The sequence below is a fragment of the Chiroxiphia lanceolata genome, chromosome 1 (assembly GCF_009829145.1).
Source record: "Chiroxiphia lanceolata isolate bChiLan1 chromosome 1, bChiLan1.pri, whole genome shotgun sequence".
NCBI classification, from domain to species: domain Eukaryota; kingdom Metazoa; phylum Chordata; class Aves; order Passeriformes; family Pipridae; genus Chiroxiphia; species Chiroxiphia lanceolata.
In genome coordinates, this window is record NC_045637.1 from 43,741,565 (window position 1) to 43,756,995 (window position 15,431).

The 15,431-nt window shown below is 40.6% G+C and overlaps 1 protein-coding gene across 3 annotated transcripts in view; it reads right to left on the minus strand.

Moving 5' to 3' along the window:
- The window catches only part of MAPRE2 (microtubule associated protein RP/EB family member 2), a 100,222-nt gene that overhangs the window by 6,655 nt on the left and 78,136 nt on the right, over positions 1-15,431 (minus strand). For all 3 annotated transcript variants that reach the window (XM_032675832.1, XM_032675842.1, XM_032675853.1), the window contains 2 exons: positions 5,743-5,882; positions 1,365-1,523 (listed from right to left, as the gene is read on the minus strand). In XM_032675832.1, the coding sequence (XP_032531723.1) occupies positions 1,365-1,523; positions 5,743-5,882 (299 nt within the window). The remainder of the gene's footprint in view (positions 1-1,364; positions 1,524-5,742; positions 5,883-15,431) is intronic.

The following is a 15,431-nucleotide window of genomic DNA, read 5'->3' on the forward strand; positions in this document are numbered from 1 at the left end:
AAGAAAAGCAACAAATGCATTCCTTGTGGAATCACTTTGCTATTTAAGCCAACAGACAGACAGATGTGGCAGGGGTATGGGGAGAAGAGGGATTTTTATGGCTTTGCTTTATAAATAAATCACTGTTCTTGAATCCAGAAGACATTTTCTCTGACCACCATATATATGTAACACTTTCACCCTGTTATCATATGCCTGGCAAATTTGTCTTATTGTTTATTCCTGTGAAAATAATGGTTTCCTCCTCCTTTTTCTCTCTAGCACTTGCCCCGCACCACTTAACACATCCTCTTTCCCCTGTCACTTCTCATCTAAGCAGTGGCCCCTGTCAGCAGCAAGTTTGTGGCCCTCTTGCACCTAACTTTCAAACATTAATGCTCTACATCAGTCTTTTTTAGAAAAGCACGTGAATTAGTAGTTCCTTCTGCACTACTGATATAAAATTTTAAGTCAGTTTACTACTGCTGCAACAGCTTTCTGGAAACAGATATAAGACAGCCTATGGTGCCACAGTGTTGCCAAGAGATTAAGTTGATGCTTATACACTCTGGAGCCAAAGGCATCATCCACTGAAGGATGAAGGGTCAATTGTCAGTACAATCCATACAGGGATTTAGTTAACATGAATGGGAGTAGTTCAGCTAAATCTTCACTGAATCATTATCCCTGAATGTCTCAGAGGAATTTAACCAGCACCCTTTGCTGCTTCTTGCTTTGTTCAGTGTCCACAACACTAAGTCTAAGATGCAATGACATTCTTGCTTAATCTTGTAGACAATACATTTCTGAAATTTTGCTAATAGAGGATTATTGCGTTTGCACAAGGAAGAATTTTGCCTATAGCAAGAGGATAAAAAATGCTAAAGAGCATTATCTCTGTAGATATAATCATGTACTTGGCAACCTGTACCATACATATTCCAACACTGCCACATGGGCTAGAGAAGGTTCGCAGCTGTAGACACTGAAAGCACCTCTGCCAGAATTTCTGTGATTTTCAACATATTAAAGAACACAAGTAAAAGAATTTATGCAAACGGGGAGGATGAAAAAACAAAATTGAGGCTCAGAACCATATGAAGTCAATTTATAATTGTGACACAGACCCTCCCCTTTCAGATCAACATCAGCAAGCCCAGAATACAAAACCTACACTGAAAAGCAGGGAAAAGGAATCCTTTCCCCAAGCTGAAAAGCCTGCTGTTTGCAAATGCAAACTACCTTTTTGGGGGGAGAAGTCATGGAAATCCTAGCTGCTACACTTCTGCTGACCTAAATATAGGACATAACTCAATACTGTACCAATAATTTTTTATGAAATTAAGGTTTTTTGTTGAAATGAAAAACATTAAGCTTGAACTTACATGTTCTTCTGAAGCATAAAGGACTTCCATTAGCCGATTGACAAGATCATTATTCTCTCCCCCGTGTTCCTGGCAGAGAAGTTCAATCTCCCTTAATTTGCCAAAGTAGAAATCCCTTTCCTTCTCCACGCCTTCAAGTGCAAGTTTTAACGAATGTACCTGCGTATAAATCAAGACATGATGCATCAGTTTTGAGGTGCACTACAGACAAAACAACTCGGTCTAAAATTATGCATGCTAAACAATCTTACATACATATTCAATGGTATAGCTTAAAATGAAGTCCACTTTTTTTCTGAAGTGCTAGATTGAACCATAGAGAGAACAGAAAATTAGGCTCCCCCATTATGCCTCTTGGATACATCTTAACCTTGATCCTTAAAGGTCAGTTTTCTGAGTGCCCTTTTATACTGAAGCCCAAAGCAGCAGTTCAGAAATCAGGGCTACTTCAGCCTTGTCTCCTAACAAGGCTGCCAAAAGTGTCACGTAATGGTAATTAATAAAACTTTCAGCTCAGTACTTGCATTGTTTTGCCTGTATCAATGTGTAGTTGTTGGGAAACCTACAATATCTTCTTGCCTTAAAATACAGAGAATTAGCAGAAAAGCTCACAAAGGGAATTGGTCTAGTTAGGAAATTAAAACGTCCTCTAGTTACAAATGTGAGTTCTGCTGTGTTGGTTGGCCACCTCTCCTGTTCTGCCTCCCCACTTACCATACTGTTACAGACCTGCATTTTGGCATTCTGGTGCCATGACTGGCTGCACCATGGACTTTCTGCTCTGACTGATGCGCTGTTTCTATCAACAAATTCCCTCTGAAATGCTAAGTACCTTTCACTTCGCAGCCTTGTTGTTCATGAGAATCTTCAAGCTATACTGTCAGCCTCAATTTCACCACTAGGACTGCTGCAAATCATTTATGGGCAATGCAGCTGTTAATGATTAGGCTTCATATAAATCATGACAGATGTTGCAATATATTTTTTTACATATATATACAGACACACATATATATTTAAAAAAGAACAATTTTGTGGGGGCATAACATATAAATTTTTGTCTAGCAGGTTATACACAATCAGGATAATGTGTAATGGTTCACAAATTTGGAGAACAGCAGTGTAAGAACCAACAGATATAATCACAGACGAAGCTGTCTATAGTAAACACACTGACCCCAATCACATCCAATTACAGTCAAATTAGCACTTTTGTCTGCAATTATACAAATTATTTTCTAAATAAAACATGCTAAATAAATCGTATCAGACTACATTTCAGTGAACTGATGCAATTTAATAGAAAGTTCTGTGCTGCCAGTTCCACTGCAAGATAATTTATTTCCTTCACCAGTAAAAATACCAGCAGAGTTCAAACAATGCTTTGACAGCCTACTAAATCCTATCGGGTTTTTTTTCCATAACTGCTGAGCTAGTGATGCCTTTTTCTGACCTTTGTTTGCACTCTCAAAGGCATCAAGCAGCAGAACTGACCTGTTACCAGAGCAGGATCTCAGAGCATCTCATTTATGTACTAATCCATTTCTGACCAGCTGCCTTAAGTGTCACACCCAAATCTTCCCTTGACAGTTTGAATCCATGATGGATATAATGATCAGGCAACCTTAAATTAACTATTTTTTCACAAAAGTAGGAATAGCAAAATGGAACAGGAGTTTACAATATTCCAGTCTATAGATGAAGACCTCACACTTAGGATGTGCCTTCTGGACTGCCACAGCATACTGCTTGAAAGCAATGCCTGCACCCAGATAGAACAAGTATGTAACTGCTTCCAGATCTTCTGCTCTGTGCTTGCTAGAGCTTAGGAAAACAATTAACTTCAGCTGAAAAATTGGCAGCTAATAGCTCAGACCATCTCCCTTTTCTGAACTATTTACTATGAAGATATTTTCCCCATTTTTCATTCTATCACATTTGCTCTGTTTAAAGAAACAAAACCATTAAACTATGCATACATACACAGTGTTAATTAGCTACAGTATAAACACTGGTCTTTTCTCTGATGGCACTTACTAATAACATGAATACTCACAGGGCTGCAGAACCAGGTTGGAGACGAAGCACAACTTGTAGGCACACAGCCAAGATGGTGCTGCTTTCAGAAACTTCGTGTGTACCCACATACAGTCAATGGTTCCTGGGACCATTCTCCATATGTAAAGGTCCCTTCTCTGTATGTAATGGCCCCTGGTTTGTGTTGTCTCCTCAGAGGCACGGAGACATTCATTGGGAGAGTGCTAGTTGGCACAGACCAAAGACACAGCAGGGACCAGTTCAGTACTTTAATGCTATGGGTAATCAAGTGCCAGCGCAAAGTGACATTCCTTGGAAGTGTTTAATTTACTACCACAGATCAAAGGTAATTTTAAGAGAAACTTTTAGATTGTTGGGAGTCATTAAACTAGTAAATGTTAGGGACAGCTTACAATTATTGCAAATAGCTCATTAAGCTATGCTATGGTAAAACACAGTGTACAGACATCCCCACTAATTAAAATTTTCCCCTACAAATCGCATGGAAGTTCAGATACTTCAATCTCCCTTTGTTGCTATCCATGAAAGGTCTGAAAAAAGACTCTTACAGCCACATAGGAATCTGATATCCAAGGCACAATTCAACACTTCTTACTCCTAATAAAGACAGAAAGTGGGTAAAAGCGGCTGCTGCCCTCATCTTCACAACTGCTGGAGAGTGGTAAAAACCAGGCAATTTGGCTCTTCCAGCATGTTCAGATGGGGGGTCGGGAAAACTTGGCTCAGAGCTGCTTTGCAGCATAACTTTTTTGGCTCATGTTATATGCCAAGGGTGCACAAGTATCCATTAGTGGGAAATGAGATACCGAATGCTGTCAGCATTAAAAAAAAAGCCTTCCAGACTACTCCAGCTAGATGATGTCTCTTAAAAACTAGCTATAAAAGCATCAACTTTTCAAATCCTCAGAATTTCTTCTCCTCTTTCCTGATGGGGGAAATTATCACTTTTCCTTCAGGGTTATTTGTATATAAAGCTTAAGGTTTTCACACATGGAACATGCTAGGAATCTGTTAGCAGTGGATGTGATAGTGAATGCCTATTTCAGTAAAGATCAAATATTTTTATGGTGCTCAGATCCTAACCAACCCTTCCTCCTGAAGCAAACACATTCTGACTTCTGAGAACAGATGTCACGGTTTAAGTTGCATTAAGCTGACGTTTGAACTCCACTCGACAGTGATTAAAGAAAAAGGGATTCCATGAAAAATATAAACATCCATTTCTCGTGCAACATTTAAAAACTTTTCTGTTACAGCAACAATCTAGAGCCCATTGGGAAGGCTGGTGGACACTGTTGTGCTCCCTGCTGCTTGGAATGATACCCAGAATCTGCAGTGTGCCGTGTTTGGGATGTGCCTATCCATCCACATAACATTAACCAAGAACTTGCAAGCAGTGCCCCAACAAACTGAAATCTTTGCTGTTCAGGTCAGTGAAAATCCGAAACTGAAACGCCCTTAATTGTGGGAAATTATACATGATCCAGAATAACAACTATTTCCTGAATGCAGCTGCAGGCAGTTCAAACTCTAAAATAATTTTTTTCCTTTCCATTTTCCCTCATCCAGGACAAACACAGGCATCAGGCCCCATTTATACTAGCGGCATATACACCATTCTGACAGCACAGTCTTGAGTCAGATGCAGGTATTTAATCATGTTCAGTGCAGACACTCTTGGATGTGTAGGAATGAGAGAGGTGTAACACTCCAGAGCATAAACAAAAATGAAGCTCTTACATTCCTAACAATAAAGAAATTCTGAAGCTTTATTAAATAGATTGCAGAATATTATTTATAATATACCTAAGTATTCTCACAAAAGGAGGTCACATTTTTAAATGAAAATGGTATATTACCTTCTTAATGCCTTCCTTTCAGAATGCAGAGTGCAATGAACTAGTCTCAATTCATCTGCAAATCTCTTAACATCTCAGTATTACAAACGGGCTTGTCTTCTCCACAATGACATATTAAATGATTTATTTCATTTGCAATACACAAGAGCAAAGACACTATTGGTATTTTTCCCATCCAAGTGAAATAAAAGATATATTTCAACACATAATAAAATTATCATACTTCAGCAAGACTTACCTGTCACTCCTAAGGTATTTTTTTAAAAATACTGGCAAACACCAGTCATCTCTCCCAGATCTTATTTTTAACAATAAATCTTTTTTTTCTCTTTCCAGCTGAGCTATTTCCACTTTTGTCCTTTCATAATTCTGGAGAGCATCATTCAACAGAGGACAGTATTAGATTTCATGCCTGCCTGTGACAATGAATGCATCTAATTTTGTGCCCAGAGCAAATTTACCTGTTCGCTGAGCTGTATGACTTGAGTTTCCAAATCTTTATCTGATTTGGATGCTGAGCTGCTGGGTGCAGCTTTTTTTGCTGAAGATGGGCGAGAAGGTGTTGATCCTGGTTTAGAAGCTGGACTGGATTTAGCAGCACCTGAAAACCACAATAAATCAATAAATCAATCAATCAAGATTGATCTCTATGATAAATGCATTCCTATTAACCTGGTACTTCAACAAAAGAATTCATTTTACAGCCACCCATTCTCTCTCTTACTTCAAGGTGACAGTGGAGGAAGTTCTGGTGCTGCTATACCTTGGGAAAGGAAAAACCACATTTCTTAGCAGTCTGAGTTTGCTACTGAGAGTGAACTAACTCTAAAACCAAAATAAACAAACATCAAACCAAGAATATAGAGTTCCCTTAGCTCTGAGCAGCTTTCAGCTTCAAAATAATGTGCCATTAAGAGACCATTCTCCCAGCCCTTTACTTAGTGTAGGCAGCTATCCCTCAAGTTCCGTGGAGAAAGACAGACCTGAAACAAGCTCAGCTAAACTGCCTCTGTGCTTTCTTCATTCTCAAATGTAAACCATCCCTGAGACAAGGGCATTGAGATTCAGACAGAGCACACAGAATTGGTGAACTCACAGTTGGCCACAGTGACCAAAAGATGAGTTTTGATCTGCTTAGGTTTTCCTATTTCTTTTTAATTACTTGCACTGCAAATCTGCGAGAATACGGAGCAACATCTTTACCAGCAAAAATGGCAATTAACAAGTGCATACAGATACTCTTTTTCCCAATGACTGTAGCACACAAATGCCCAAGCAGAGGAACAGTTGTGTGCAAGGCTTTGCAGTGCCTTCACAGGAACCTCATGGCCAGCTCCTCACGCCTTGCTCTGCCTCTCCATCTTTTGCCTCCTTGACGCTGGCTGTTTGATTTAGTCGCTCAGCCCAGTACGAGAGTGCCTGGCTCACAGCCGTCCCCCTTGCCTCAGCTCCCATAAGCACTGTACTCTGACTCAGCCTTTTCCTTATTCCCTCCAACCAGGAATAAATTTGAGATGTAGCAGACAGACATTTGGTACAGATACTGGTTTGGTTAAGAAGACAGAACACAAACCCAGCCTCCCTCAGACCTATTTGATTTGATTTATGAAGCAGACGTGAATCAGAAGTCCTGATCAGCAGCACCCATCTTTATCATTATTTCCTACAAATAGCAAAGTACAGTTGTCCAGATGTGCTGACAGGCTCCAACCCATCCTCCACCATCAGATGATGTTGACTCTGAAGCCTGGGCCACACAAGAGACAGCCCTAATCCAGCAAAAACAGCTGAGCTCTGAGTTTGTTGCAGTTCACCAATTCCAGAGAAATTTGCAGCCACCTTCTACCACACACCTCCTAGCCAGCTGCTCCTCCCATACAATTACTTGATTTATGGCACACTACAAATTGTTCTAAGTTGTCATTTCCATGATGTATCACCAATGTCAGACAACGCTTTAACAAAGAAATTAATTGTAAAACAAATGTAGCACAAAAAGGCATTACTAGGAAGAAATTGCAAGGAGGCAGGGAGAGGGAGAGACACATCTTGTGGCGCTGTCCATATGACCAGACTGTGGAGGTCACAGTCTCACTGACCTGAGAACTGTGACAGCAGTTCACGGGAGGAGCTGAAAAGCGATGGGAAAGGAGAGCAGCAATGGGTTATTTAATCAAGCTTGCTTAAGCTTTCCTGATTTAGTCACAGGCTTCCCTCTGTAACAGGCATCTCCTCCCACCCCAAAGGATAACTCTGTATTAACTGGGTCATGTAATGCCAACAGAACAGAAACAACTTGATAATTCAGTTAACATGTAAACATTTCTGTGCGAGATGGCCATCCTCCTTTTCTATGCTCTTTTACATAAGGTAGATAAGAAAAGAAAAAGTATGTTGGTGGGATTTTTTGGTGGGTTTTGTTTGTTGTTCTTGGGTTTTGTTTTGTTTCTTTTAGAAATTGGTGACTCCAACAGCTTCCATGTCTAATTGTATACACAAACTCTTCTCTAGCAGATTTCAGCTGTAGCACACAGACTCAATAAACTTGGGAAAATTCAGTGTTGTACATATGTCAGAAATAAAACGTTTTCACATTGTACTTAGATCAGCACGGAATAAATCATCTGTGGAAAAACATTAAAAATGCCAAGATCTTTTGGTGCTACTTCTTTCTTTACGAAATTGCCTAAACTTTAGTACCCTGCCTTCAATGTTTTCTAGGTTCAGCCCATATTTTGACTAACTAGAAGTCAGCTGCTTCAGAGCAGGATTGCTAAGATGTTCTCAGAGCCAGAAAAATAATTTTCATTTGGATTAGTAGATAAACAGAAGAAAACTAATGTCAAATATGAATGAAAAACACACATGTGAAATAAAATCACTTTGACTCTAGCATTCTAATTGGGTCGCAAGTAATTTCATGAGTATTTGTATCACACACAACTGCAACACACACCTGTACAACACTTAAAATAAAATTTATGTATACTAAACCAAAGAATCGATTATTTATTTCTTACTGTGTTCTACACCTATAAGATGCAGTTCAGGGTATCAACTGAAAAGTAAATGCTTTAAAACAAGCTATGGCCCTTCAGATGTGAAACCCTGGCTGGTAAATGCAGATCCCCCCTCTACCAACTACCCTTGTTCTACCTGCACATAAGCACTGGAGAAGCTCTTCAGCTCTTCTAGGGCAGCATCCCTTGGCCTGTCAGCTTTTCACCATTTCTCCCGGGGAGTCATGGTGCAAGACCTAAGCAACATGTGTTGTGCAGGACTGGCATACTGCTCCCTTTCACACTCGATGGCCCTGCCAAGCGAGACAGTTCTTTGCAGACCATAGTACTGATCACAGAAAGCCAAATCATTAAGTGCACACCTCTTTTTAACCATCAGAGACAGCTGAGGACAGAGCAGGCACAAACTTTTAATCCCCAGGTATTCTCTCTAATTTGCAGCTGAGGGGCCCTCCCAGAGCGTGCAGAGCAAACCCACATTCCCACTGCCTGCAGACAGCGAGGGCTGGATAGCACCGATACACTGCATTGTACTCTGCCCTCCTTTGAAAACAACAAAGCCCTTTGAATTTCTACAGCAAAGTGTTACTGAGCTTTATGACGTCCAGACAAGTCAAAAGAAATCCACTTTTGCTCTGCTGCTCAGGATCTTACATGAACGCGATATTCCAATTTCAGTCACACAGATAAAGACCGGCTAAGTAGATACTTGATGGTATCAGTGACAGCTGGATAGAACTTAATTGCAACAGAGAATGCTTACGGATTTCTAATTTAAAATTTCCTGGAGGAAAAAAAAGCTTTACTGCACATTTATTCTGAAACATGAGTTTAAGAATCAGTTCAGAGGTAAGCCTCCCATGCTAGTTAAAGCTTAATTTCATATAAGAATTAAAGGATGCTGGCTGGTAGAGTAGTGCTAAGTACTTGCCACAGCCAGATATCTAAACAAGAGATGAAAGATCTTGGTAGATCTTTCTTAATGACTTGCTGTTGAGTAATGGTTTTGCAGTCAATTAGTGCAATCATGGAATAGTTTCTAATGCATTGCTCAGAGGGACTATACAATCCAAGCAGTTTAAATTCTTTCCAACATCATATCTTCTATGACAATATTTATATATAACCCACTTAAATATTCTGAGGAAGTACAAAATTTTATACAGATATTTTATTTTAAAAATATCCAATAACCAGCTCTTTTCACTGACCAGTGAAAGAACTGCATTGTAATCAGCACCATAAATGTTTCCCACTACCAATTCCTTTTCAAGCTTACTGCTGATGTTCAAGAAGAAATGCCAAGCCTTGCCCTGGAGAGGAATCATCCCTTGACCCAGAACATCCTGGCAGCCAACAGACTGTAAAGCAACTTGGGCAGAAAAGGATTTGGGCATCCTGGTGGGCACTAAATTGAGCATAAACCAGTAAGGTACCCTTGCAGCAAGGAAGGCCAACAGCCTCCTGGGTTGCACTGGGAAGAGCACTGCCAGCAGGCTAATTCTCCCTCTTCAGTCAGCACTGCTGATGCACATCAAGAGTGCTGGGTTCAGTTGAGGTCTCCCCAGTACAGGACAGACATGGATGAACCAGAGACAGTCCAACAAAGGCCCACAAAGATGACGAAGGGACTGGAGCGCCTCACATATGAGGAAAGTCAGAGAGCTGGGACTGTTCAGCCTGGAGAAGCTTCAGGGGGATCCTATCTACGCCTGGAGAGAGGGTGCAAAGAAGATGGAAACACTTCAGTGTTCCTTTCAGTGATCCCCAAAGGATGGGAGGCAATGGGCTCAAAACAAAATACAAGAAATTCCACTTAAACGTAAGAAGAAACTTCTTCACTCTGAGGGCTATCAAATACTGGCACAAGCTACCCAGAGAGGCCAGGGGGTTTCCAACCCTGGAGATACTCAAAATGCATCTGGATATGGTCCTGGGCAACCAGCTCTAGGTGACTCTGCTTTCAGAAGAGGGGTTTGACTGGACGATCTCAGAGGTGTCTTCCCACCTTCACTGTTCTGTGAGAACTTCTGTGACAGCATGCTCTGATTTTAGGTCAAAGCAGAGTTCAAACCACAATTTTTTTCTAAACAGTATCACAGTTGCTTCAATTAGCACCTGGATAACTTATTTGTATCTGCCCATATAACACTAGCAGAGATGAGAAAGTAAATTCACAGCTGAAAGACAAATTATTTTGTTCTTATACTCAAGTTTAAGTTAAAATGAACCAGCTTTGGAATGCATTACAGATTTCTACCTGTGGTACTCCAGAAACAATTACTAGTATGTATCCCCTGCAGTTTCAGCTTCACTGTTCTTTCTGCTAAAGACCTGTTTTACGAACAGATGTAAACTTCTGCAATTTAAAACAGTGGATGTTGGCACTGTGCAGGGTTTGGGTACAACAAAGTTAGGCTGCACATTCCAGGCCTCTCTGCATCACAAGTGCAGTCTTGCAGTCAAGAAACCTACTTGAATGTTCAGGCAGAAATCCTCCTTGAAGCTATATGAGTAATTAATACACTGTAAAATATTTATGTAAAATTTTAAAGAAAACGTGCATGAATACAGCGTGGACGTGCATGCGGACAGTGTGGAAAGCCATGGAAGCCCTGAGCAAGCACAAGACTTGGCTGAGACCACACGAGTACTGCTCCAGTGGAATTTAGGAGTCACTCGCAGTCTATTTTAGTCAAATTAAAGGATTTCATAAAGTGAATATTCCTGACTCATGCCACAGGAGAAAAATCAAACCCAACAAGAGGTCACAGAGCTAGTAATTTCTTCACAAGCAAAAGAAAAACTCTCCACCCGCTTAAACCAAATGAGTGAGAACAGCAGAAGAATTAATATTCACACACGCTTATTGTTGCAGCTACACCAGGATGCAAGGAACTGCTCAATTTAGGGATGCTTACTGGCATAAGTGATGACAAATGACGCTTAATAGGAATTAAATGACCTCAGACAAAATCTGACTTGATTTGCAGAATCCCAACACTCTGTGGTGCAGCTGCCTAATTATTTTGTGGTACTACCTTCCCTTGGGTGGCAGGACCTTTCTGTCCCCTCAGCTCTCCAAATCTCCACTGCCTCTGGCTACAGTACAGACTCTACACTGATCCTCACTGTAAAACAGCTGGCAAAGAGAAGTGTGTATGATTACTTGAAACTTTTACAATTTCAACAGAACTATCCAAGGAAGAACATACAAGGGAGTCTACCTGTCGGATGAAGAAGTTTTGTTGATGGCATGACTCCCTTGGTTTGTCTTTAATATAAGATTTGATAGATGGGAACTAACCAAAGGGTCTTGCCCATCATAAATGAAGACATTACTCTCGGTTTGAAATAACCAACATTTTAAAGGCAACTACTAATTGTTCTCAACTGGAACCCCTATTTTCTCTAGAAACATCTTCAAGCATGCAAGCATTCATCTGCAGTGTATGAAACCATTCCACATAGCCTAAAAAGAGTAATAACAATTTAAAATTTGAAATGTTCTTAAAAACCTGCATTTTCTAAAATCCCACTGTCTGCTTAGCTACAAGGAAAAAGCAGTCTCAAAATGAAAATCTGAAGTAAAATCTGCAAAGAAATGCATATTGAAAAATGAAAGATCATGCAAAAATTTGAGCAACATAAGCACTCAAACCATACCCACAGTACACTGAAAATTAAGAGCCTTTTCACCACTGCTTTTCCAAACACAATCATCTTTTTAGAAAAAAGGCCCTAGCTCCTGCACTGCAAGCAGCATTGCCTTGTGGTCTAAATTCTCGAGCTCAGTGGGTTTAAAAATTAAATTCTCCTCATGCTGGCAGGGGAGGTGTGTCTGTATTACAGCTGAGACATTTTCCTCTACCTCCCAGACCAGCACTGTCACTGCACATGCTGTTCCCATCAGTTAGTACAATTCCTTGGCCTTGTATGAACTAGGCATGAGAAGGTTTTCAGTTTGTTGCCCTGCAGCTCAGCCACGCTGTCCTAGAGCACCCCACCACTGCGAGCAGACATTGCCATCACCAACACCAACTGCCTGACACCTGGGGAGAAGGAGAAGGTAGAAAGTCTTGGTGGAAAGCAAAATAAAAAAAAAAAAAAAAAAAGCATTAGAAGGAGTTCTCTAGTCTCCCAGGTGTCCTAATTGTATCACCAGCTACTAAAATAGACTGGTTTTGTTGAGCATTTTTATCCCTCTAAATTAATTTCTAGCATATCTGCCACAGCAGGATATACTATTTCCCTAAAGAAAATCATTATTTTTCTTTTGCAATTGGCTCTTCGATGGCACATTATATATAAAGCATTCATGCACAAACAGTTTATTCTGCCCTGGTTATTTTCCCTGTCATAGTGTGAGTATTTTTAGCCCTCATGTGATCCTCCAGTATTTTCCAGCTCTGCTTTAGTCATCCTGCTCTCACTGAATATTTCAAACTAAAAAAATCTAACAGCTTTTAGATCTAAGAACCTCTCACATTTTTAGCTTACATGTAAATAATTAATTTTATTAAGCTGTCTTTTCCACGTGTATTTTTGACACCCCATACCCACACACAAAAAAGTGCTCCATGGAGATCTGCTCTGACATACAGGAATACTTACATAAGACACTAAGCTAAAATCCTGATAACCTGATCAGTATTTTCAATTTTGACCAGATGAGGATTTTTCCGCTATTTCCCGCAGGGAGCATTAGAACTGGCACAAACAACAGTGCCCTAATATTTTAATCCTGTACCATAATTTTGACTGTACATCTGTAGGCTGTTTACCACTGCATTAGAGAAGAGCGGAGGCTGCTGGAGATCGAAAGTCGGCTCAGGGCTGGCAGATGGCATTATATCTCAAAGCAGCTGTGGTGCTGCTGGCAGAGAGCCTACAGCAGTGCTCTGTGCTGCTGGCTCTGCTCCTTGAAGGAGGAAAACACCCTAATTCCCCCAGCAGGGAGCTGCATTTACCTGGTGAATCCTTGCTGCTCTTATTCTTTCTAGAAGCAGACTTCTACACGTTACCAAACCCACCCACCCACGCTACCACAGTAAGCTCGGCCACAAATCGGCTCTGTGTGATGGAAGGGACGGGGCAACGTGAGGGTGGCACAGCAGATTAGTTGTAGGGACCTATTTATGCTTCCATTTCCGAGCTGCATTATCCTTGACCTGCGCTAACTCCCCAGTAGGATCACCTTTGGAAGAGGAAGGGCTACGGCTGCTGGCCTACTCCCGATTAACACAAACCCCAGTGCATTTTCAGATTTCTCGAGTTTTGCCTTGTTTTAAAAGCATTTTTTTTCGAATTAAATAAAGACCACATTCTGCATTTGTAGAGACACAGGTAAATATCCACGTACAGGTACAGAAAGCACCTGATACCATGGGGTCCTGTCAAGCTTTAGTGCCTACTAAATACCAAAAATAATTTTAACTCATGCCAGTACCTTTTAGAGTAAGTTTTCAGAGCAGTCTCTAGGGATTTGACCACTTACTAACTGAAAGACATATCTTAGTCTACCTCTGAAAATACAGTGTTAGAACACAGTGTCATAAAGCAGTTATAAAGAGTTAACAAGATCAGCATCTCTTAAATCACTCAAATTGAAAACTCGGTCAAAGGGCACTGGAAGAGTTATTACGTGAAACAACAGGAATCATCTGAAATGCATACGAAAATTACTAGTAGCTAAATAATTATTCCTTTAGAAATGTATACATTTGATCAATTTACAATATTTTAAAGTCTGCCAAACCCCAAAATATATTATGAATGAGTACCCACATATCTACTTGCTCTTGACACCAAACAACAGATGCATACATTCAGGCATGTCTACTATGCACTGTTTAAAAACTTTTGGATTATGCTGAAAGATCTTCTGGGTTATTTTCTCTCACTATTGCTTCATTTTGTTTTGCTAATGAACTGAAACAAGGCAGTACTAAGACTTCAAAGCTTCAGTGTTAATATAGAGCAAATCACACAAATTAAAAATGACACCAAGCTGTGTGGTGTGGTCAACACACTGGAAGAAAGGGATGCCACCCAGAAGGACCTTGACAGGCTTGAGAAGTGGGCCCATGTGAACCTTATGAAATTCAACAAGGCTGAGTCTTACACCTCGGCTGGAGCAATCCCAAGCAAAAATACAGGCTGGTTAGGGAAGGGATTAAGAGCAGTGCTGAGGAGAAGGACTTGGGGGTGTGGGTCAATGAAAAGCTCAACATGACCCAATAATGTGTGCTTGCAGCCCAGAAAGCCAACTGCATCCTGGGCTGCATATTATGGCTCTTATAACAACTGTAAAGAATACTCCTTGTGCATGTGCACAAGATGGAGGTACAGAAGCACATCTTTCATGGTGATTTTCCAACTACTCAAAACTTGCTCCCACATCATTTCAATTTACTCTGAAATGGCCTGAGATGAGGCACACACAAGTTGGCAGATGCATACAGAACTCCTCCCAGTGTGCTCTCTGTCAACAGGCACCCAGTAAGGGCTCTCATCCTGTCAAACAACCAGGTCACCTGATGCAGTGAGGTGAGGCACAAAAGCACAATACATCAGTGAAAAGAAAGTGCGCTCACCCAGAAATCAGGAAACCTGTGAATGACTGACACCTAAATGAATTAGTCCTGTTCCGAAACACAAGCAGCAAGAAAAGCTGGAACTCTCATTTCACTCAGCATTATGTATTGTCTATACCCCCATCCTCAGATCAGAAATTAAACTAGTGTCCTCCCTCTCACACTTCTGGACAATATGGAAAATAATAATGAAGGAATCTTTCAAAGAAGAAGCTAACTCTCACAGCCACAGGATCTTACCAAAACTCATCACACTATCTCAGTTGTCCTACTCCATACAAAGGTTGGGAAGGCATGGGACATGCTCTTCAGTACAACCAACAATACAACACAACACTGTATTATCCTCCATATCAGCTGGCTGGTTCCACTCCAGTAGCTATTCAATTTCTGTAGGATTGTCACCTCCACAGCTTTAATTTGGATGACATATTTGTGACTTTGGTAAAAACAGACCATTTGTACAAAGAATTAATAAGTCTGTGTTTAATAAAAGTGTCTTTTCCAATTTCTCAACTGGACAACATCTTGACG